Source organism: Thermobia domestica, chromosome 14 (genome assembly GCF_964235325.1).
Source record: "Thermobia domestica chromosome 14, izTheDome1.hap1.1, whole genome shotgun sequence".
In the NCBI taxonomy this organism is placed as follows: Eukaryota; Metazoa; Arthropoda; class Insecta; order Zygentoma; family Lepismatidae; genus Thermobia; species Thermobia domestica.
In genome coordinates, this window is record NC_137467.1 from 15209239 (window position 1) to 15232801 (window position 23563).

Sequence of the window (23563 nt, forward strand, 5' to 3'; positions counted from 1 at the left end):
TAGGGTTTTCACTTTTAATATCATCACTTTGAAACCAGCAGGTTTATTTCCGTTTGTGTGTACGACGCTTTGCGTCAGCCGTACACGTAGTGACACCTAGTGTCAGAATCTTTAACTCTAACTGGAAATAATGTTATGCGCATTATGATAACACATTACACAGAGGAAGTTACTTTCAGTCCATCACGAAAACTTTTTTTTTTTTAATTTTGGGTTATTTTATAGAGGTTAAAAATATTGAATAGCAGAAAATAAAATTCAGATTATTTGTGACACAAAACCTGACTTATGACATGATACTAAAGAAATATCTATAAATATTCTTATCCTAATAAAAGTGTGGACAGTTTTTAACCTACTTTGGTGTACATAAGGTTAATAAACAAAAATGCTTTCTTGCAGTGAATTTTCTCCTTGCATGTATTTGCTTTATTTAACTACAGTTTTGGAATTGTTTCTTAAATAAAATATCCGGGATGACTTGAGTTGTCTTAACTACACAGTGCAGCAATTAGGAAACCTGATTTTTTTCTTTCTTCTGCAAAGTTGCTTTTGGCACGGAAATTTTTCATAATGGTGAATCTTGCATGTCACCTTAGGAACGCGTACAAAAAATTCTATCTCGTCCGGCTGGCAGTATAGAACATGATACAGCTAAACTAGTATTATGATACCTCGTCACCGTTTTAACAATGAAACTGAATGAACATAAAGTTGTGTGCGTGCTTAGAGAAAATTTCAAGAGATACATTCGAGTTAATAAGAAAAAAAGTTTATGGGGACAATTGCCTTCCATGTTCCTATGGGGACAATTGCCTTCCATGTTCCCGTGTCTTGCAATGGCATGAGTGTTGACAGAGAGTCTGTGAAAGATAACGAGCGCAGAGGTCTATCAGAACAACTGAAATGATTACAAAATACGAAATATTTATTTATTTTATTTTATTTATGACTTCTTTTACGTGGCGAAGTTAAGGCTCTGCAGCCTTCTCCGAGCACTTAACCACGTGCATACATTAGATATATTAAAAAAAAAAAAAAACAATATATAGAAAATATTAACAATTACAAAAGAAGAGTATTGAACCACATAAAAAAATATACTACTTAAGTAAAAAACAAAAATTGAAAAATAATATACAATAGAGGAAACAAAAATAACATGGAGAAACCTAAAATTGCATATTGCATATAGCGGTACTAGAAGTATGAACATATAAGATGTACAAATTAACATAGGTTACCTATTGGTTGTGTGTTCATATGTGGGTTATTAATAATCTGGTAAAACGAAGATGCCTCATGTGCTACCAGTATCCTTATCTTTACTTAAGAGAAGGGAATTTACAGATTTTTTAAATTTGGCAACTGTGGAAACGTTGTGTATTAATTGAGGTAAACTGTTCCAGAAGCGCGTAGTACTTACTGTGAAGGATTTTGAGTATGAATCAAATTGTGACTGGGTATGAAGAGCAAGAAATTATCTTGTGATCTTGTGCTTCTAGTATGAAAGTCTGATAAATATAAAAATCTACGGGCTAGATACGATGGTTCTGACGTAGTAAGTATTTTGTACAATAGGGTAAGATTATGTAAATTTCTTCTTCCAACTAACGTCAGCCATGACAGTTTTTTATAAAAAGATGTGAGATGTTCCCTGTAAGTTATATTGAAAATAAATCTAACGCATGCATTTTGCACTCTTTGCAAGCGCTTTGATTGATTTTCTGTTAGATCAGAATAGACTGAGTCGCAATAGTCAAGATGTGGTAACACCAGTACCTTGACAAGTTTGATCTTCAAAGATATTGGTAAAAATTTTCTTAGTCGATTTAACGTATGTAGGGCACCAAATGCTCTCTTACAAACTCCATTTATTTGATCTGACCAGGAGAGATTTTGATTTATTATGACTCCCAAATTTTTGACAGTTGTAGAGAATGGAATAACAGTATTGGACAATTTTATATTTGGGAGCTGGTGGATATTAATAGAAGAAAGAATTCTTGGGGAGCCAATTAAAATGCACTGCGATTTTGTTGCATTTAATTTTAATCCATGAGCCGTAGACCAGTCGCTGATTTTGTTTAACTCAGTATTTATTTTCTCAATCGCATTATTAATATCTTGTTGGGGAAAAGAAGCATATAACTGAAAATCATCAGCGTAAATATGGTATTTACAATATGTGAGAATTTTAGGGAGATAATTAATGTAAAGGGCAAAGAGAAGGGGACCTAGTACGCTACCCTGCGGCACTCCACTGTCGATACAATGCCATGTCGATATGTGATCCTGATTGATCACTACTCTTTGTTTACGTTCGTGAAGGTAAGAATGAAACCATTTAACCACTGATTCAGAAAAATTAAACAATAATGATAATTTCTGAAGTAGTATGTCAAAATCAATTGTTTGAAATGCCTTACTATAGTCAAGAAGAGTAAGGAGCGTCAGTTTTCTGTTATCAATAGCCCATCTTATATCCTCCGTTACGTTTACTAGTGCAGTGCATGTGCTATGATTTCTTCGAAAACCAGATTGAAATGTATCCAATAAATTATTTGTTGTTAAGTATTCCCGAATTTGATCATTTACAATATATTCAAAAACTTTTGAAAGCACGGGAAGGACACTGATAGGACGATAGTCTGCAATATTATCAGCGTTGTTCTTTTTTGGAAGTGGGCGGACCTTAGCGAGTTTCCATACTGTGGGAAAAGTACCTGTGGCAAGAGAGTAATTAAAAATGTCAGTGATAGGATTAAGTACATGCGGTAGGATTTTCCTGATCATGGTTATTGAAATATCATCTGTACCAGTGGCTTTAGATTTAATTCTTTGGATCGCTTTTAATACATGTGCAGGCTGTACGTGAGAAAACGAGAACAGAGAGTTAATTTCCGAAGCTACAATACTATTCATTGTTTGCAGTTTCATGGAGGCTGGTATCATATGGCTTTGACAGAAAAATTGTTCAATTCGTCTGGCGTATAGTTAACTGCGTTCTTGACTATGTTTCTCCCAACACCTAATACTTTTAGCCGTTTCCAAAGAACTGCTCCATTATTTTCGAATTCAAGTATTTCATAGTCAAAGCGCCGTTTTGCCTTCCTTACTTCTTGAGTGCAACGGTTTCTTAATATCCTATAGTTTTCGAATTTTGTATTGGAATTTATTGTGCTATCACTGGAAGGATCACTATTTTTAACATGTCTCCTGTATGCTCTATAAGCTTTATCTCTCCGCGCCATTAACGAACGTAATTCATCGGTTAACCAGGGTGATGGGGGTCGCGAAACTCGTTTCTTAACTACAGGGGCGTGTCTATCATACAAATTTATTATTAAAGAGAATTTAGAGTATTTACCTGCTCGTCAACTGTAGGGAGGCAGTTTATTGAGTGCCACGGCAAGTAGGCAGCGTCGATGTTCAGATCTACTTCATTCATGTACCGAAAGTCTCTATATGATGTGAATTTAGCTTTATATTGCGGAACTCGAAGTTTATAGGATATATATAGCATATCATGGTACGAGATGCCCGGTGTGTGGATTTGACCGTGGCTAATTACATGTTCTTCCTTGGATACCAGTATCACATCTATCCATGATGCTGAGTTCCTTATGTGATGGGTTGGACCAAGAGGACAGATAGCAAGGTTAAGGCCCGAGATCGTATCCCGATATTGCAAGACTTCGTCTTTCGTTGTTAAAAGATCCCAATTTGTATCACCCATTATTATGGAATGCTGGTAATTGGGTAAATGTTTTGCAATATCGTCAACAAAGTTTATGAAAGATGTACGGGGGGGACGATACACAACACTCAAAAGCAATGTCTGGTGACCTACAGTGACTTCGAATATAATATATTCTGAACTACTGTTATATACACCAGCTGACTGAGACAGAAGTTTGACCTGGAAGTTGTCTCGTAAGTATATTGCCACACCCCCGCCGCGTTTACCCTGTCTATTGTTTGTAAAGAGATGGAAACCTGATAAATGAACGAGGTTGTTTGAGAGGGAATCCTTTATCCAAGACTCAGAAATAAGTACTGCATGCACATGTTTAAAAGAGGATACAATGCTTTCAATTTCCACGAAATTTGAAAGAAGGCTTTGCGCGTTGAAATGAATAGCGTTGAAGTTCCCTTCGGCAAAATCTGGTTTCTGGTCATGGGAGGTAGTTTCCAAAGGGGAGGGAGGAAGGTCATTGTCACTTTCTATGAGGGTGGAAGTGTCAAGCCCACTGAAACAGTTAGAAATCAAGGTTGCCATATTTAAATCTGCGAATGTGTCATTCATTGTTCTATGCTGAGAAGATAATCAGATGCAATGCCATGCAATATACTTGAAATGTTTACAAGAATCCCTTCTCTATACACACGTACAAAAAAATCGGTAGTTCTACTTACCAGAATATTCATCAAAAACAAAAACAAGACGAAACACCGACATAACAGCAAAATAATAGCATGAACACACACATAGAGAACAAAACGTATCCTGCCGAATATTCAAAATATCATTTTGAATTACCGTAATGCAAGTCTCAGGGTAATATCAGACCTTTGGAGGGAAGGGGGAAGTAAATATGAAATGAAATGAAATCTTTGTTTTACGTCCCACGTTTATGCCGGCTTAAGGAGACGGTGATGATGAGAAATGAAGGAAGTGGGAGGAAACGGGAGAACCCGAGAAATCCCACGCATATGGTGTTTGTTCACCACAAAGTTCACTTAGCGTGAGCTGGGATCGAACCTAAGACCCCATGCACTAGAAGTGAACACTCTATCACAGCCACCGCGGCCCCCTGTGTGTGTGTGTGTAAATAGAAGACTATTCGCCAAATAATAACGGAACATTTAAAGAAATGAAAACTGGGTGGTCGTTTGTTACCTCATTCGCAGCACACAACACAGTGTGACTGTTCATGAGTCCCTCCCCCACCAAAAAAGTTTGTGCTGCTTGACCCCATGCACTAGAAGTGAACACACTATCACAGAACCACCGCGGCCCCCTGTGTATGTGTGTGTGTGTATATATATAGAAGACCATTTGCCAAATAATAACGGAGCATTTAAAGAAATGAAAACTGGGTGCTCGTTTGTTGCATCATTCGCAACACACAACCCAGTGTGACTGTTCATGAGCTTTTACCCCCCACCCTCCACCACCACCATCAAAAATGTTTGTGCTGCTTACTTCCTAGACCTGTTCCACTGTGATTGCTGTCTTTTCCCCAAATTAATAGCTTTTAATAAAAGTAAAATGTTGTTTTTTTTAATATGCATAACGATATTTCCAGCATCCAGAAAACAGTGACGAGAATTTTGAACACCATTACAATCCTGGACGTCCAGAAATCATTCATTCCATGTCTTACTGGATTGTGCAAAGCTGAGTATTGATAAATGAGGTTCCTACGGAGATAAATTGATTCAATTTCCTAATTGTATCTCGTTTTCTAATTGACGCACTGTGTAGGTGTGAAATAGGGATGTTTTACTTTTTTTTTTTTTTTTTTTTTTTTTTTTTTTTTTTTTTTAAGGGCGTAGTTCACAGTGCAATTAAACAAGAAAACATGAAGTTGAGTTCAGTCGTGCTTGTATGGTTAGAATATACGAGTGTCCGATATATAAAAACCACGCGTAGCCTTAAAGGATATCAAATTGAGTACTTGAACCTTCTCCCTTTTGATGAAATTCTGCTTACGCAGTCTCGTAGTGGATTTTAATTAAAGTGGTACCCGCTTGAAAAAAAGTTTAAGTTTTGATCACTCAGTGGATATAATACTATCTAAATAATAGCTTGGGAGTCTCGAGGTTGAGGAAAGTAGTTGACTGCTTGCAATTTCGCATTTATTTTTGTTCTTCAAGTTAAATGACAACTAATCCTTGGTATTTTTATATTTGATTGCATTTATGTTTGTTATAGGTGAGCAGTGATCATGGCCGTCTAAAGGATCGAATCGAAGAGCTGGAGAAGCAGTTGGATGAAGAAAAGTCCAAAGTTCATTCTCTGGAAGAAATGGTGCAAGAAAACCACACTGACGCTATGAACGAAAAGAAAGCGAACAAAGATCTACAAGTGACTATACAATCCTTGAATGAAAAATTGAGAGATCTAGAAAAGTCTCTGTAAGTACCAGGGGTGCCCACAAGGGGGGGCTATGACGCAAACTGCGTCATTGAAATATTTGGGGGGGTTAAAAATCTATATAAATATGTTTGATGGGGGGGTAAAATTAATCGAAAAGAAGATTTTTTCATGGAAGAACACCTACGGATAGACAGTTGGGGGGGGGGTGCGTCATGGACATAAGGGGGGGTGGGCACCACTGGTAAGTACAAATACTTATATATAGATTGGTTCCTATATATAAGAACAAACCTTTTGAGAAACGTAAAATAAAATAAAAGCTTTCTAATAAACACTGATCGAGAAGATGGTCTTGTGTAACATTGTGTAACAGTAGTTATAATTCATTTATTTCATACACGTGAGCCTGTTTAATTCTTAGTAAATGGACAGAATTTTTCACTTTTTTATCCAACATCGTGAGATAATTGGGAAGCAGGAAACTCCGATCTAGATTGATGAGTAGGAAGCTCCAATCTGGATTGGAGAGTGAGGAACTCCGGTCTAGATTGAGAAGTGGGAAAGTCCAGTCTGGATTGGAGAGTGAAAAACTCTGGTCTAGATTGGGAAGTGGGAAAGTCCAGTTTGGATTGACGAGTGAGGAACTCCGGTCTAGATTGAGAAGTGGGAAAGTCCAGTCTGGATTGGAGAGTGAGGAACTCCGGTCTAGATTGGGAAGTGGGAAAGTCCAGTCTGGATTGGAGAGTGAGGATCTCCGGTCTAGATTGGGAAGTGGGAAAGTCCAGTCTGGATTGGAGAGTGAGGAACTCCGGTCTAGATTGGGAAGTGGGAAAGTCCAGTCTGGATTGGAGAGTGAGGATCTCCGGTCTAGATTGAGAAGTGGGAAACTCCAATCTGGATTGGAGAGTGAGGAACTCCGGTCTAGATTGGGAAGTGGGAAAGTCTGGTCTGGATTGGGAAGTGGGAAAGTCGGATCTAAATTGGGTTTGAGGAACTCCGGTTCAGTTTGGGGAGTAGGAAGCTCCGGTCTAGAAACTGCGATCTAGAAAGCCAAAAATAACGGCGATGTAAGTCGACGTGGACACCATTTACCAACAAACCGTCTGATGAGCCATAGCTTTCCATAGAATGTTCTATCAGGGCTAGTTTAGTTATGGGGTGAGAAATGCGTCCTTTCAATCATAAATTTCCAAAAGCATGAACAATTAAATCCTTCGTAAGATGGATGTCAGGAAAATTTTCATTCACAAGAAAGATTAACATAAAGTTTTGAATTTCTCCGAAATGTTGTAACAAACTAGAATACAATGTTTTCGCAGTTTAGAATTATCTTTAGCAGGAACGCACCCACGGGGGAGTCCAGCGGATCCGGACTCCCCAAAACTTCCTATCTCAACATACATTTGTACACTTTCTCAATAAGAATACACTTCTTTAACGGAAATGATTGATGTAGTGTTAAAATTTGATCTTAAATTTCATCTGTACTCTTTCTCTTTATATATATGTAAAAAACAATCTAGTTCTATCATTTTTCTGTGAAAATATAATTTGGAAGTACTTGACGGTTACTTATAGTCTTTTTGTATGCAAAATAAAATCCGTTGAATGCTACATAGCTGTAGTGGCTTGTAATATTGGACTCCCCGTCCCCAAAGCTTGGATCCCTCCAAACAAAAAAATCTTTGCGCGCGTTTGATCTTCAGCAATCGTCATTTACTTTAGATGTGACTCGTAGATGAACAAAATCTTGCTGAAAACTTTTCTGTAGTTGATAGTAGTCAAGAGGTTTAAAGCATTAAGCTAGCAACTGCAAGACTTGACTGTCGTGAGTTCGAATCCTAATCAGATATTTGATATAAGAATTGAAGCTTTCTTGGCGGCGAATATAGAGATATTCTCGGGATATTAGCCAGGTGAAGTCTGACGATAGAGCCGACGTTTCAAGAACTGACATCGTTCTCATCTTCAGGGCGATTATGCTGAGATCAGTTCGTGTTGTACTACATATAGGAGAGGTAAGAAGGGGGTATTCACTTCACACTTCAAATTTTATCATTTCATATGTGAGGATATAAAGTCATAGCTTTCAAAAGCTGAGAGTTGCAGTTATTTAAAACGTGGCAGCATAGCGTTATTTAATCGTTACATAGAATCACTAACTTACCTGGGTAATTTTCCAAATAAACAAAGAATTGAAACTTCCGAATAGCTGTGGCATATCAAAGTACTTTCCTTCGTGGTCTATGCAATTTTGATTTGCAACTTCTCGCCGGTTCGCTTTAACAGCCTCTTTTGTTCTGTCAAATCATCTCTCTCTCTCTCTCTCTCTCTCGTACATTTTCTTTCACTCTTGGAAATAAAAAGAAATTACATGGTACTAGGTCTGGAGTTTAGAAAAGATGAGGAACAATTGGATATGTGACTTCTCCAGAAATTCGATTGTCTGCAACGCAGTGTGTGTGCAGGAACAATGCGGAAAATTTCGGAGACCCGTCATTTGTCGCCACGCATAGATTTTTAAGAAACTTCTGGCATGCAAACTGTCACATACTAATAGACATTATCTTGTCAATATGCCCTTCAGAGGCCACATGTCTGCGTTTCTGGAAGAAAGTGGCTACCATTCTTCAGCCACAAATAGGAACTGTCGATTTGTATGTGATTCATCTTTGGACAATTGTTTTTACCTTTTAAACGTTGATAATATTGTAAAATTTGCGTTCTTATGTACATTTCGCTCAGCTATTTTCTGCGAGCGTCAGTACAGGAACGAATTTTTGGGTAAAATCTTGAGCTTTCTCTTTTCCTGTGTGTTAGTGCTTGTTCTTCTATATACACAGGTAAACGACGTGCATGAGAGAAAAAGGAATCTTAAGATTTAAGTCTGCTATACAGCTATAACTTTTACTATTAAAAATAATTACGGTACTCTTTATTTACGGACACGGGTACATGCACACAAACCTCAAAAGTAATTTTTATCCCCATGGTACTAAATAATATTCTTCAAGTACTTCTAACAAGCCCACTTGCATACTCCAACTTCATTCTTGCTCCCACTAACTCCTTGACTCATGCCAAAGCCGGACATCCTCGTGCCCATCACAGCAGTCTCACACTCTTCACAGACTATTTGCTATACCACATTCTCCACAGATTATTCACTATTTAATTCTTTCACATTCTTCACAGATTATTCACTATTACACTCTTCCACATTCTTCACATATTATTGACTATTGACTATTACAAAGTCCAACAATTTCATTCCTTTCGTAATGATAAACACAAGGAAACAAATAAAACGGCATGCAATGGAAAATCATATAGAAACAATTATTTATAAGTAAGAAGTTTCGCACTCATTGCAGATCAAATGTTCATGTAAGAAGCACTTTCGGAAGTTACTATTTCCATCCTCAACTTAACAGTTCAAAAACGAAGGGAATTTAAAAATGGACAAGAAACATGGATGGCTAAAAAAAAATCAGGCTAAAAGAAATGAAAAAAATATGAACTAAATCACTTCTACAACTTACAAAGAGTGAAAAAGTGATTTGACTGAAACGAGACTCGAACCCGGGATCTCGGGCATACCGTACCGATGCATTAACCACTACCACACCCAGTCCGCTTTCCAGAACAGCCATACACACTCCTACTCCTGAAGTCGGTGCTCTCTACTCAGATCACACGGGGGCCGCGGTGGCTCAGTAGTAGAGCGTTCACTTATGGTGCTTGGGGTCCCTAGTTCGATCCCAGCCCAAACCAAGTGAACTTTGTGGTGGACAAACGCCGTGTGCGTGGATTTTCTCGGGGTTCTCCCGTTTCCTCTCACTTTCTTCATTCCACCATTTCATTCATTACTCATCATCACCGTCTCCTTTAGCCTAACCGGCATAATCGTGGGACGTAAAACTCAAAGATTTCACTTCATTTCAGATCATGGCTTGTACCACAGCTTAGCTGCTGTGCTTGGACAATCCAATGTCCATATATTGAGAACACCTTTGGGCGGTTGTGATTTCATATATTAGTGACAGGAGAAAACAACCAGTTTAAACTTAACTATTTCAGTCTTTGTAAGTTGAATTCGCACTACAGGGGATCGTGGTGTGTAAATAAGTTTAAATCGGTTGTTTCCTCCTTTCATTAATATATGAATCACTTCTAGTTTAGTGAGTTGTGGATAAACATATGTACAACTTTCTTCTGGCGAGAAGTGGTTTACTCCATATATTTTTTAAAATTTCTTTTAACCTGAATTGTTTTTACCCATCCATGTTTCTTTCCCATTTTTAAATTTTCTTTTTTTCGAACTGCTAAGCTGAGGATCGAAATAGTAATTTCCGAAAGTATTTCTTAGATGAACATTTGGTCTGCGGTGAGTACAATGTATTTTTTATTTGAAGGGTACAAGGGAAAAACACGCTAAATCCAAATTGCATGATTTTGAGATATTTGTCCCTTCAGACAGTTAAAGATGGCATCTTACCACTAGTATAACAACACCGCGAAAGTAAAAGCTTGATCCCATTTTGTAAACGCTTAAAGAAATATCATATAAGGAATATTTTCCATAAGTAGAAGCTTTGCTTTGTATATACTTAAACACAAACAAACTATTTGCTGAGCAAAACAATATATTCACATAAAAAACTACATACGTGTTACAGTTTCGCCAACTAACATTTTGGCTTCATCAGACACTATCTCTGAGATAGTGTCTGATGAAGCCAAAATGTTAGTTGGCGAAACTGTAACACGTATGTAGTTTTTTATGTGAATATATTGTTTTGCACAGCAAATAGTTTGTTTGTGTTTAAACATATAAGGAAGAACCCGCTTAGTCCATGCTTTAAAACCGCTCTCCTGAAAAATTTACGAAAGTGATTTAGCGTGTTTTTCTCCTCTACCCTTCATTTATAATTGTTTCTAAATATAACCACCGCTCGTAATACGTAGTGATATATAAAAAAAAGCAAATACATAGATGAGTGAGATGCAATCTGTAACACTTTATATGTACGTAAATTAAAACGTTGTCAATAGTGTATACTGTTCCGTTGTAACAATTATATATTTTCTGAATGTTTTATTTTGTTTCAAGGTCAGAAGAAAAATTAGAATCAGCTCGTTTACAAGCCTTGACATCGCAGTACGCTCGTCAGATAGAAGATCTGCAAAGGAAATTGACGAACGAAAGATTTGTGAGAGCCAAGGAATCCGTAGCTGGAAAATCCTCTTCCCCGTCTCCAGTTCCTGTTCATTATACATCCAGTGTTAGAAGTGAGATGGAGAGACCGTCGTTGTCGGAGGAAGGGAGAAGTAGAAGCAGAAGCCGAAGTCCTGAGAGGCCAAAACCGTTGGAAAGATCCCGTACTTTTACTCGGGATGATTCTAAAACTCCTGAGAATTTCGGACAACAAAGAGTAGGCTCAAGGGATTCCGTGAGAGAGGCACCAAGCAGGCAGAGATCCATTTCCCCTGATGACGAAAGGTACGTCCTCAATTCAGAACCCGGTGTTGGACACACTCATGTGTCCAGGCGTGATTGGCAACTGGTTAGACAGGGAGGCTCTATACCTGGCGATTCAATGATCCCTTACACGTCGGAAAAATCAGATTCTAATGCGAGATGCGTCGCTGGTCAACATATATGCTCAAAATCCTGCAAAGGTTGTCATGGTACGGGCGTGAACTGTACATGCAAGCATTATATGAATCGATACATGCGAAGGTCGAGTAGAGAAAGAAGTCCCTCCACTGGTTCAGGTAAAGAGTCTTTTGCGTATTCACATTTGCCAACAGGAAGCCAAAAGTTTCAGGTATATACTGAAGAACAACAAGGTGTTGAGTCTGCACTATCACCTCTCAATTTCACGGATGAAAGTTATCAGCGAGGATCTCATATCCGCGGACAAGGCTCGATTTCGTCAGAAAAAAGTGTGCATTGGCCATTCCCATCTGATATTGAGACTAGTACTCCACAAAGATCAAATATGCCAGACAACGAGAATTCAATGCATTCTCAGAGACACAGTTGTGCTTCGTCTCAAAGATGCTCGAGGAATCCTAATGCTCCCGACGGTTCAGGTTCATTTGACGCATCCAACCAATTGCGAGAATCAATCAGATCTAATTTATCACATGCATCAGCCCTTGCTGCCAAAGGTTTCGCACGGGGAAGTGATTATGGTTCCGTTCTTCGAAGACATTGTTCTCCTAAATGTCACACTTCTAGTAAAGATCGAGAAGCGGCTGAGAACGCGTCGGCGCAATTTGTAGAGAATGGGATGTCACAGTCACCGAGGCGCTGTATGCGTTCACAGTCAGCGCCACGATACACCTGCAACCATATGACTCGTCGTCCTGTAAATAATGATAATCAAAACTCTGCATTTGTACAATATTCAGTCACTGCTCCTACTAATAAAGACATGTGTCCAGCTGCTATTCAGAAACCTCGCTGGAACCCAAATATAAGTCGTCCACAGCGTTCAATCCTACCACGTTCAATTGATACTCAAAATGGTATGCATTCTGGGAAGTCTTGTTGGAGTGAGAACGTACCTGAAGTCCAATTTCAAAGTGTTTTTCCCAGTGGCAGGTCAGTGCTGTAACAGAGAGTAGGCTAGAGTCATAACGTCGCTTTCAACGAGTGAATACGTTTGTTAAGCTGAGTAGGCTAAAGCTTAATTGCACTACAAGAACGACATCTGAGAGTAGATAGTTGAACTATAATAGTTTTTTCTCTTTTCTCCCAATACAGAAAATATATATCTGTTAAATACATTATTACACTAGGATGTATCTACGGCGCTATTGCGGCAGTAGAGTAAAAGATGCGGCTCTTCAAAAACTTAAAAGTAGTGCTGGCTTGCCGTAGTTTGGAGCATTATATTCGAATTTAGTGTAATACTAGACACAGTATGTAATGACGTATCATTTAAATTTAGCTAGAAGGACATTAATACCTTTTAGATTTCTCAGTAGCGAGCATTGCAGCTATAAAACTTCGATGCTTATATAATTGTGGAGTTAAGAATATTTATTGAGAGTACATTTGACCTATGTACTACATTACTAGTATTCTAAACTGTTCATTTTCCTTTTGAGCGCTCTCTCTGATTGGAATTTAGCGTGCCGTACAACACCAAAGATGTTTGAGGCTTGGACCTACAGCTAAACGTGGGATCCGAAGCACATGAGCTTTTACCGACAATCGAACCCGGGTCTTACGCCCCGAAGGCACATATGCTAACCACGTAACCACGAGGGAGTTTTTGAGCTCTTGTAGCTAAATACGAGGCGCATCCAGAAAGTAACTTTTCCACCGTCTCAATAACTAGGAAGCCGTATGTGGCGCGAAGCGACTGCGTACACGTGAGAGAGTAAGGTCCTGGCATGACGCACGCGCCAGCGGAACTTTTCTACTCCTCTCAGTAGCGTCATGACAGTGGTTGAAGATGGGCGTTCCTATTCCAGCTCCCGCCGCATATGAAGTGCGAGCAGTGATAGTTTTTGAATGCACAGGGCATTTTGCTGATTGAAATCCATCGTCAGCTGTGCCAGGTCTATGGACCTAACATCATGAGCAAGCAGATGATGCGTTGCTGGTGTAGACAGTTTGCAGCAGGACGCTAAAGTGTGCATGATGAGTTTTGTAAGCAACCCACGTTTCATCCCCTGTAATGATCCGGTCTAGAAACTCTTCTCCCTCATCGTGGTATCGTTGCAAAATGTCAATGCAGACCTCATGCGCCTGGCTTTGTGTTCTGGAGTCAGTTGCTTCGGCACCCATTTGGCACACAACTTCTTGAACAACAGGCGCGACGGGAGCTGGAATAGCAACGTCCGTCTTCAACCACTGCCACAACGCTACTGAGAGCACTAGGAAAGTTCCGATGGCGCATGCGCTATGCTAAAACCTTACTCTCTCACGTGCACGCAGTTGCTTCGCGCAACATACGGTTTCCTAGCTATTGGGACGCGTGGGAGTGTTACAATCTGGATGCGCCTTGTAATTAAGATGGGAGCCCGGATTCAATTTCTGGCAAGAACTCGTTGTAGATTGGATCCCACGTTAACCTGTAGGTCCGTGTCTCACTTAACCTCGGCGCTGAAAGGGAACGTTAAACTAAAAATAAACCAACCAAACGTTATCTTTTTTACTTTTTCTATAGAATATTTCCTTCATTTCATAAAACAAATTAAATTAGTTCCTATCAAAAGCTCTTTCTCTGATGTTTCATCAGACAAGAGGGGTGGAAGTAAAAACAGAAATAAAAGAAATATAATTTCGTATTGGTTTTACAAACACGTGATGGTGTGAGTAGGTTAAAAGTGAAATTTAGTAAAACAATTCAAACTACTTTTGAGGTGAAGTTGTTTGGCTAGAGAGCGAGGAAATAATAAGTCAAGATAAAAAGTAGTATCTTATAGGAGACAAAGGCTTAAAAAACAAAAATAAATAAATTAGTAAAGAAGTTAATAACTGTGTTAATTGTTTTTAGTGAAAACTGAAGACCAAGAAGGACACGCGCGAAATCTTCGATCCTTCCATTCTCACCTTTTCCTGTGGTGCGTCCCTGGTATATACATAATTCTTACGTACACACAGTCAATCACATTTAAGTATGTCAGTGACAGTTTTAGTTTTTCTCTAAACTTTGAATATTTTTTCATTCTCTTTTAAACATTTGTTGAGGTTTTCATCCGCATTTTGTGTAAACAGTCACTGCACTGTGACGCGTTATTAAATTTCGAGCTACAATAGCAGTGTGCTTTTCTCTGCCAAAATCAGAGATGACCGTTCTCCAATGGAAGCTTACTCGTCGTCACTAACAAATATGGTTCCCGCTCACTGCTCTCATTGACTCCCATGTCATCAGATCCATACTCGCTTCAGTTTATTATTGTCCCAGATATTCGTATACTCGCTTCAGTTTTTTATTGTACCAGATATTCGTATACTCGCTTCAGTTTTTTATTGTCCCAGATATTCGTATACTCGCTTCAGTTTTTTATTGTCCCAGATATTCGTATACTCGCTTCAGTTTTTTATTGTCCCAGATATTCGTATACTCGCTTCAGTTTATTATTGTCCCAGATATTCGTATACTCGCTTCAGTTTATTATTGTCCCAGATATTCGTATACTCGCTTCAGTTTATTATTGTCCCAGATATTCGTATATTCGCTTCAGTTTTTTATTGTCCCAGATATTCGTATACTCGCCTAAGTTTATCATTGTCCCAGATATTCGTATACTAGCTTCAGTTTATTATTGTCCCAGATATTCGTATACTCGCTTCAGTTTATTATTGTCCCAGATATTCGTATACTCGCTTCAGTTTATTATTGTCCCAGATATTTGTATACTCGCTTCAGTTTTTTATTGTCCCAGATATTTGTATACTCGCTTCAGTTTTTTATTGTCCCAGATATTCGTATACTCGCTTCAGTTTATTATTGTCCCAGATATTCGTATACTCGCTTCAGTTTATTATTGTCCCAGATATTCGTATACTCGCTTCAGTTTATTATTGTCCCAGATATTCGTATACTCGCTTCAGTTTATTATTGTCCCAGATATTCGTATACTCGCTTCAGTTTATTATCCTAGATTTGTATACTCGCTTCAGTTCAGGCTCGCTATATTCAATGGGGTCACGGCCACTAAGGGTTCGGGCTCATTTATTTAAACTCGAGGTCGATTGAGTCTGAAAACCAGGCTCGCGACTTTGTATATCTCTGGCTGAAATACTATCAGTTGCAACGCCACAAACGCGGTTTACAAAGAGCATTTATTTATTTATTTATTTATTTAATCTCTCATCTATAACAGAGGTGTTGCTCCTTTTACAATAGGTATTACAATATATAAGGATGAAATTAAAATTGCATAATACATACAAAATGATACGTATCTATAATAATAATAATAATAATAATAATAATAATAATAATAATAATAATAATAATAATAATAATAATAATAATAATAATAATGCAAACTAAAATGCACAGCAAGGAAATCTGGAAAATGAAAATGAGGAAAAAATAAAAAGGGAAACGTAATATTATATAGTATATATACATAGTTAGCAAATCAATTAGAAAACATAGTTAGCAGAAAAATCAAAGATAGCAACCAGGGCCTAGAGTTGAACGGTATTCACCAGGTTATGGCATATGCTGATGATGTAAATTTAATAGGGGCTGATAGGAGAACAATAGAAAGAAATGCTGAGATCTTATTAAACGCTTGCAGGGACATGGGTTTAGAAGTAAATGCAGAGAAAACTAAATATATGGAAGTGCGTCGGGACCGTAATACGGCAAATTATGGATGCGTTAAAATATTAAATAATACTTTTGATAAAGTGGATAGTTTCAAATATCTAGGATCAGTGTTAACATACGAAAATCATATTCACGAAGGAATTAAATGTCGACTGAAAGCAGGGAATTTGTGTTACTATTCGGTTCAAAATCTCTTGTCGTCCGCGAATTCTGTCGAGGAATTTGAAGCTTAAAATATACAAAACGATAATCATGCCTGTTGTTCTGTATGGTTGCGAAACATTGTCGCTTACTCTGAGGAAAGAACATAGACTGAAAGTATTTGAGAACAAGATCCTGAGACGAATATTCGGACCCAAGAGAAACGGGAATGGGGAATAGCGGAAACTTCATAACGAGGAACTACATAATTTATACGATTTATCCAACGTTGTTAGGGTCGTCAAGTCTAGAAGGCTTAGATGGGCAGGTCATGTAGCTAGGATGGAAGAAAGTAGAAACGCTTTCAACATCTTGACTGTAAGACCAATCGGAAAACGACCATTATGAAGACCTAGGCGCAGATGAGAGGACAATATTAAGATGGATCTCGCAGAGAGAGGAATACAAAGTAGAAACTGAATGCACTTAGCTAAGGATAGAAGTCAGTGGAGAGCTTTTGTGAAGGCGGCATTGAACGCGGCCGGGTTCTATAGGCCATAGAGTTAGTTATATATACATAGTTAGTACGTATATCAGTAGATAAGAGAATAAAATACAAAATTGTGAGAAGTTCTTTTTCGTGCTGATTACTTATCTTTATAAAGACATTTTTTTATTTGAGATATGAATTACATAGAAACATAGACATAACATAGTAAAATCAGTACTTGAATTATCTTTATTTAAAATATTATATTGTCTTGTAATTCTCACGAGTGGTGAGTTTTGATGTAATATTGTATTAACTTTTTTACAATAGAATGTTTATCTCGTTCTAAATTATTATTATTATTGATATTAGAGTATAATTGCTGTAAAAGCTCTTGGTTATTAAATACTGTATGCTATTAACTAATTTATACAGGTGTTTCAAAAGCACACCGATAACGTTTGGGAGGTGATTCCTGACACCAAGATAAGACGGAAAATATAGACCAACTTGGATGCACAAATACTTCCTTTCGGAATTATAGGCTACCGAAAACATGAAAAATGAACTTTAAAGGTTCATAGCTCCAAAAGTATGGGACCTACCGTAGTCGGGTCAGGACTTCACTTAGGAAGTACTATGTTCCCTATCCAAATATATAAGTTTCAGAATCCTGTGGTATTTCCGCAACAATATGTATAGAGGTAGTAGGAGAGTACTTCAAATTATATGCCCGTAACCAAACTCGCTCTATAAAACTTGCTTCGTGAGTACGTTAGGATTCTGAAACATATATTTTTGAATAGCGCACATATTAATTTCTACGACACTTAACCCGAGTACGGTAGGTCCCGTAGTTTTTGGGGCAATAGATCTTTAAAATTAATTTTTTCGGCAGCAGCCTGTAACTCCGAAAGGAAGCATTTGTGCACCCCGATTGGTCTATACTTTTTGTCTTATCTTGGTTTCAGGAATCATCTCCCAGACGTTGTCGGTATTGTTTTGAAACACCCTGTATATGCAATATTTTCTTTATATGAGGATTTCTTATATTTCTTAAGGTATAGATATAGGAAAAACTTATTCTGTGTTCTATGATCTATATTTTTTTTCGTAGTTCTATACAATTTTAAAATATTTTTTTCTCTTTCTTTTCCAGCTCTTTAACTTTAAGACTGCACGAGGGCAGTGGTTCCTGCTCTCCCACTTCTTCTCCACCATTACGTTCTTCGTCACCAAGATAATGCTTTAAAAAAAAGAAAGAAAAAAAGGAAAAGGAAAATAATATAATTATGTTTATCTTGTTTTTAGATGTATAAAAAGAACTATTGTAATATTTTAGATATTTTTTTGTGCTTTTAAATGTATGTCGAGGAGCTTGTTACAGACCATTTGTGATATAATTTTATAATGAAGAAATGAAATTATGTTTTGTACAGGCATGTAATAAAAAAATGCATTTTAGTAGTTTGTTTTTCTTTTGTTTCTTACATAAGAAGTCTGTTAAATAGTGTAGGAATATATAGGCGAATATATAGGAATAGGCTATTTTATTTTATTTTGTTTTGTTTTATTATTATTATTATTATTATTATTATTATTATTATTATTATTATTATTATTATTATTGATGATGATGATGATGGTGGTGGTGGTGGTGGTGGTGGTGGTGGTGGTGGTGGTGGTGGTGGTGGTGGTGGTGGTGGTGGTGGTGGTGGTGGTGGTGGTGGTGGTGGTGGTGGTGGTGGTGATGATGATGATGATGATGATGATGATGATGATGATGATGATGATGATGATGATGATGATGATGATGATGATGATGATGATGATGATGATGATGATGATGATGATGATGATGATGATGATGATGATGATGATGATGATGATGATGATGATGATGATGATGATGATGATGATGATGATGATGATGATGATGATGATGATGATGATGATGATGATGATGATGATGATGATGATGATGATGATGATGATGATGATGATGATGATGATGATGTTGTTGTTGTTGTTGTTGTTGTTGTTGTTGTTGTTGTTAATAATAATAATAATAACGTATGTAAGCAGAAATTACACACTTATTAATCAACTCAAAAAGTTCTTTCTACCTTATTACAAATGTTCAATATGCGATCTACGAATTACACGACACACATCTAGTCTTTAATCAAGTTCCTTCCAAACTCTTTGTAGCATGCCAGGGCCGACATCGGCCACAGATGCAGTGATGCGCTCACACAATTCAACCAACGTTATAACAAGTGGCGGCACAAATATCCTAAATTTTCCACAGAAATGCCATTTAACTTGCACAGCGGACTTAGTTGCGTGAAAATCAAGCACACACAAGGCTTTGTAGCCTGTAGAAGTAATATTGCTCATTTCAACTAAACTGCCTCCTGGTGGACGTGCAAGAGAGAAAGAGGAAAAAAAAAGTTTTTTGAGATTATATTCAAGAAAAAAAAACATATTGGCAAGAAAAGCTTGTTACTGTTCGAATAATAAATTAATGAATTCGGGAACATCATTATGACTCACCCGGTATATATACAGGATGGTCCAAAAGTAGGTATACATTCACGTACTGATTAACTCATTGCTTTTTATATCATTTTTTATTGTTACTCATCAGGTAGACTTAGTTTCTTTATCATTTGATCTTAATGTTTTTTTTTTTTTTAACTTATATCTTAAGTTCGGAACAGCCGAAGCAAATAAACGTATAAGCTAGAATGTTACACTTAATCAATGCAGGGGTGCATACCTATTTTTGGGCCACCCTGTATATATGAGTCGTCTAGTTCCAAAATGATTCTTGTCCATTTACAGAAAATCCCACAAAACTTAGAAAAAATGTAGCTGCGTATTTTGTAGAACTGGGAATACTTTAGAGTGTGTATGTGAAAAACTTGAAATCCTCAAATATTTCCACTTCTGTAAAGGCAATCAAGAAAGTTCTGTTTCTTTTCGTGGATGTCTGTATTCAATTGGCTCTCACACCGTAAGTTGAATGCGAATGGAGTTCAGGTGAAGGTCTGTTGTTGATGTGGGTATATCCAACGTATCATATTACCTGCTTGTGGCAGTTCAGTTACACCGGGAACTTGCGTAAGGACAGAGTGAATATAGGAGCTCTACATAGCGACATTAGGGCGTGTATGCTCTACGAGTTCAAACTGGGGTCAAACGCCGTCGCAGCGGGGCGGAAGATGAGGATGTCGTGAATGTTAGGTATGTTTATTTTTGGTACCTTCAGGGAAACAAAGTATTACTTTAATTAACTTTCCTATCTTACTAATAATTTCTAATGAAAAAGCGTTCACCGGGATATACATCTTCATCAGACTTTACGTCTAAGTTCTGTGGAAGTTGTTTGCATAGACATGCTAAAGAAAAATGTCCTGCTGTTGGAAAAAGGTGTTTTAAATGTTTACACTACTTTGTTAATGCCTGTGTTGTGCAGTCTAAAGAAGGAGAAATTAAAGAACTCCAATTTAATGATTCTGATGCTGCTGATGTTCAAGTTGTTCACAGCAATGTAAAGTTAACACAGGACGATGTAAAAAGTACCGCAATATTAGAACGAAATAATGTACAAGATTTGTTTCAAGTGTTACCTTTGGATACGTTACATTATCAACATCCTAATACTGATGATATGCTGTCTACAGGAGTTGTTGAGATTTATACAGAGTTCATTTCAAATTAAACCGGTAACCTCTGCTCGATTATCTAGTAATTAAGATGCAGATAGAGTTATTAAAATGGAGGAGTACACAAAAAGAAAAACATTTACTAGACACAATTCTAAACAGAAAGACCATAAAATGAAATTGAAAGCAAACAAAAGTTATTATAATCTTATAGCTGATCAGGTAAAGGAACCTTTGATCGATTCCAAGCAAAATAGTGATAGTATTATTCTCAGATCGGAAGAAGAAGAAAGTGATAGCAGGAGAAAAAGAAGTGTGTACAGGGAACACTACTAAAAATAAACAAGTAAAAGCATCAGGAATTTAAGTTAATGGAAGACCAGATCTTAGGTTTGAAGGAGGAGGTTTTCCAATATGTGTTCAAAGAACTAGTATCTTGGATGAATAAGAGAATAATCATAATGGAGCAACAGTTAAAGGGCACAAAGAAGAGACATGAATTCAGAAGAAAGAAGAGATAAAAGGATTTTTTTGGAAGCCCCGGGAGGTTGTTAGGAGTAGGAAATATAGGTGTTTATAGGAATAGGTTATAAACGTTGAGAAAATAATAAAGCACTACCCAAAAAAGCAGAAAAGAGATGTTTATGTTGCTAGAGACACTTTTAGGTCGTTGATTTGTAAAATGGAGTAAAGTTAGGTTTGATTCAAGAACGGATCTATTGATATTCAAGTTTGATAGTTAAGAAATGTTGTTAATTTTAAAGTATGATGGTAAGGGAGAATTTTAAGTGCCGTAATTGCGGGCTACTTGGACCCTTAAGGGGCTACTTGGACCCATACCAAAAACTCGTTTAAAGTCCCATATACAATGCAATAATGAGTGAGTTCAGAGTTAGATCCGTTAGATGGGATCATAATGCAGACGTACACACATTGAAACTAGTTCTGTGGTAGGCTACGATTGAGCAGCATTGGTGAGAAAGGTCGTTGACGAAAAGAGTGTATTTATTGACCGCCAAACTTTTATGTGTGGACGCTATTTGCAAGGAAGTGGAACCAATGCTAAGTAAACACATAAGTAGTTATATAGGCTAATGAAGCTGACATGATAAACTTTGTCATATACAATAAGATGTGTGCGTAATTGCATTATTTATGAAGTGTGTACATATGACCTGGAAAACATGGACATTTTCTCCCACCACATCTTTTGTTATCTTTATCCCACTCCATCCTTTGTTATCTTTATCAATGAAAAATAAAGGTCTGTTGTCACGTGTCACACAAGTAAGGACTTTTCATTGTTTTCTTAAGGATACCGGTACAAAATGGTACATCAATATAAAAGATTGCCTGCAGGTCGAAAATATGCTGATTTTTCATAACAGCTTGAAGAATGTTTACCAGCAATTCAGTCGGGGAAAATGTCGCAAAAAGAAACAGAAGCTCACTTCAAGATAAGTCGTTCCACCATAGAAAGAAGATTAAAGAACAGTTCAAGGCAGAAACCGGACCATCTGAAAGTGTTCACTGAAGAAGAAGAATTAGCCTTCGCTAGTCATCTTAATAAAGTTTGTGATTTCGGATTCCTCGTTAATTAACTTGATTTCAGATTTATTGTGAAGTCCTATTTAGCCATGCATGGGAGAACTGTCATTGCTTTCTAAGACAATCTTCCCCGAAAAGATTTGGTTAAATTATTTTAGAAACTGCACCTCCAGTCAACGACTAGATTCGCTGCTAATATAGATATGGCTCGTGCAGCTGTAGAAGAAAACGTAATCAGCTATTACAGTCATTATATTTGATAGTACCTCTTAACATGTTCTCTTTGTGGTTTGCAGTAAATAAAAAGTGTTGTTCTTGGAACACCTACGTCCTACTTAGTCTCAAAGCAGATTTCAATGGTTTTCTGTAGGAAAATATGGGGTGGGTTCAAGTAGCCCGAACACGAGTATTACTTGGACCCATTTTTTTTTTTACAATAATCGCCTGTGCTTTGTTTTCAATATATGTAACTAAAACTGTACTCGATATGTACAATAAAGCCTGTAGTTCAACTTAATATGGGTTATGACAATAACTTTCGAGTTTTCGTGGATGAAAACAGGCCGAAAGAACGAATATATTGCAAAATTGGGTCCAAGTAGCCCGCATCTACGGTATATCAGTTGAGAAATAATAAAAGAGTAACAGAAATTTATAGGTATGTTGGATCAGTTGTTAGTAACTTACGTGTTAGAATTTTTGAAGATCAACCTAAAATAGTATTGAAAGTGAACACAATCTAACCTAACAGATTTAGGGAATAGAACTTAAACCAACAGGTTGAATTAAACCTGGAAATTTTATACCAACAGTGACTACGCTGACAGTGCAGTGGTGGTTTAACAAGTTTAAAGACGGTGACGAAACACTCGAAGACACACCACGTGCCGGAAGACCAACACGTGTACAAAATTAAGATCTTCATGCAGTAATTGAGATGAACAGTGGTAAGACATGGAAGGAACTGGGATTACAATTCACTGTGAGTGGAGAAAGCATTCGGCAGCACCTCCACCAACTTGGGAAGCACTACAAGTTGGGTCGATGGGTCCCACATGATTTGACTCTGGGCCTGAAGGCAACGCGAGCAGACACCTGTGTTTCTTTGCTCTCTTGTCTGAGGAAGGAGCCATTTCTGGACAGAGTGTTGACATGTGATGAGAAGTGGGTCCTGTATGAAGCTTCACGGCACAGTCATCATTGGTTAGCATCCCAAGAACCGGTTTCAAAACAGCCGAAACCAGCACTGCACCAGAAGAAGGTCCTCCTGTGTGATTGATAGAATGCTCGCTGCATC

General features: G+C 37.5%; 1 protein-coding gene across 5 annotated transcripts in view; it reads left to right on the forward strand.

The window, feature by feature from the left end:
- LOC145669542 (uncharacterized) overlaps positions 1–18511 on the forward strand; it is a 505866-nt gene extending 487355 nt beyond the window's left edge. For 4 of the 5 annotated variants that reach the window (XM_081737727.1, XM_081737730.1, XM_081737731.1 and 1 more), the window contains 3 exons: positions 5942–6144; positions 11220–11609; positions 18207–18511. In XM_081737727.1, coding sequence (XP_081593853.1) covers positions 5942–6144; positions 11220–11609; positions 18207–18291 — 678 coding nt within the window. In that variant the 3' untranslated portion in view covers positions 18292–18511. The remainder of the gene's footprint in view (positions 1–5941; positions 6145–11219; positions 11610–18206) is intronic. The other variant, XM_081737728.1, reaches the window with a different exon arrangement.
- Positions 18512–23563: the final 5052 nt, after the last annotated feature.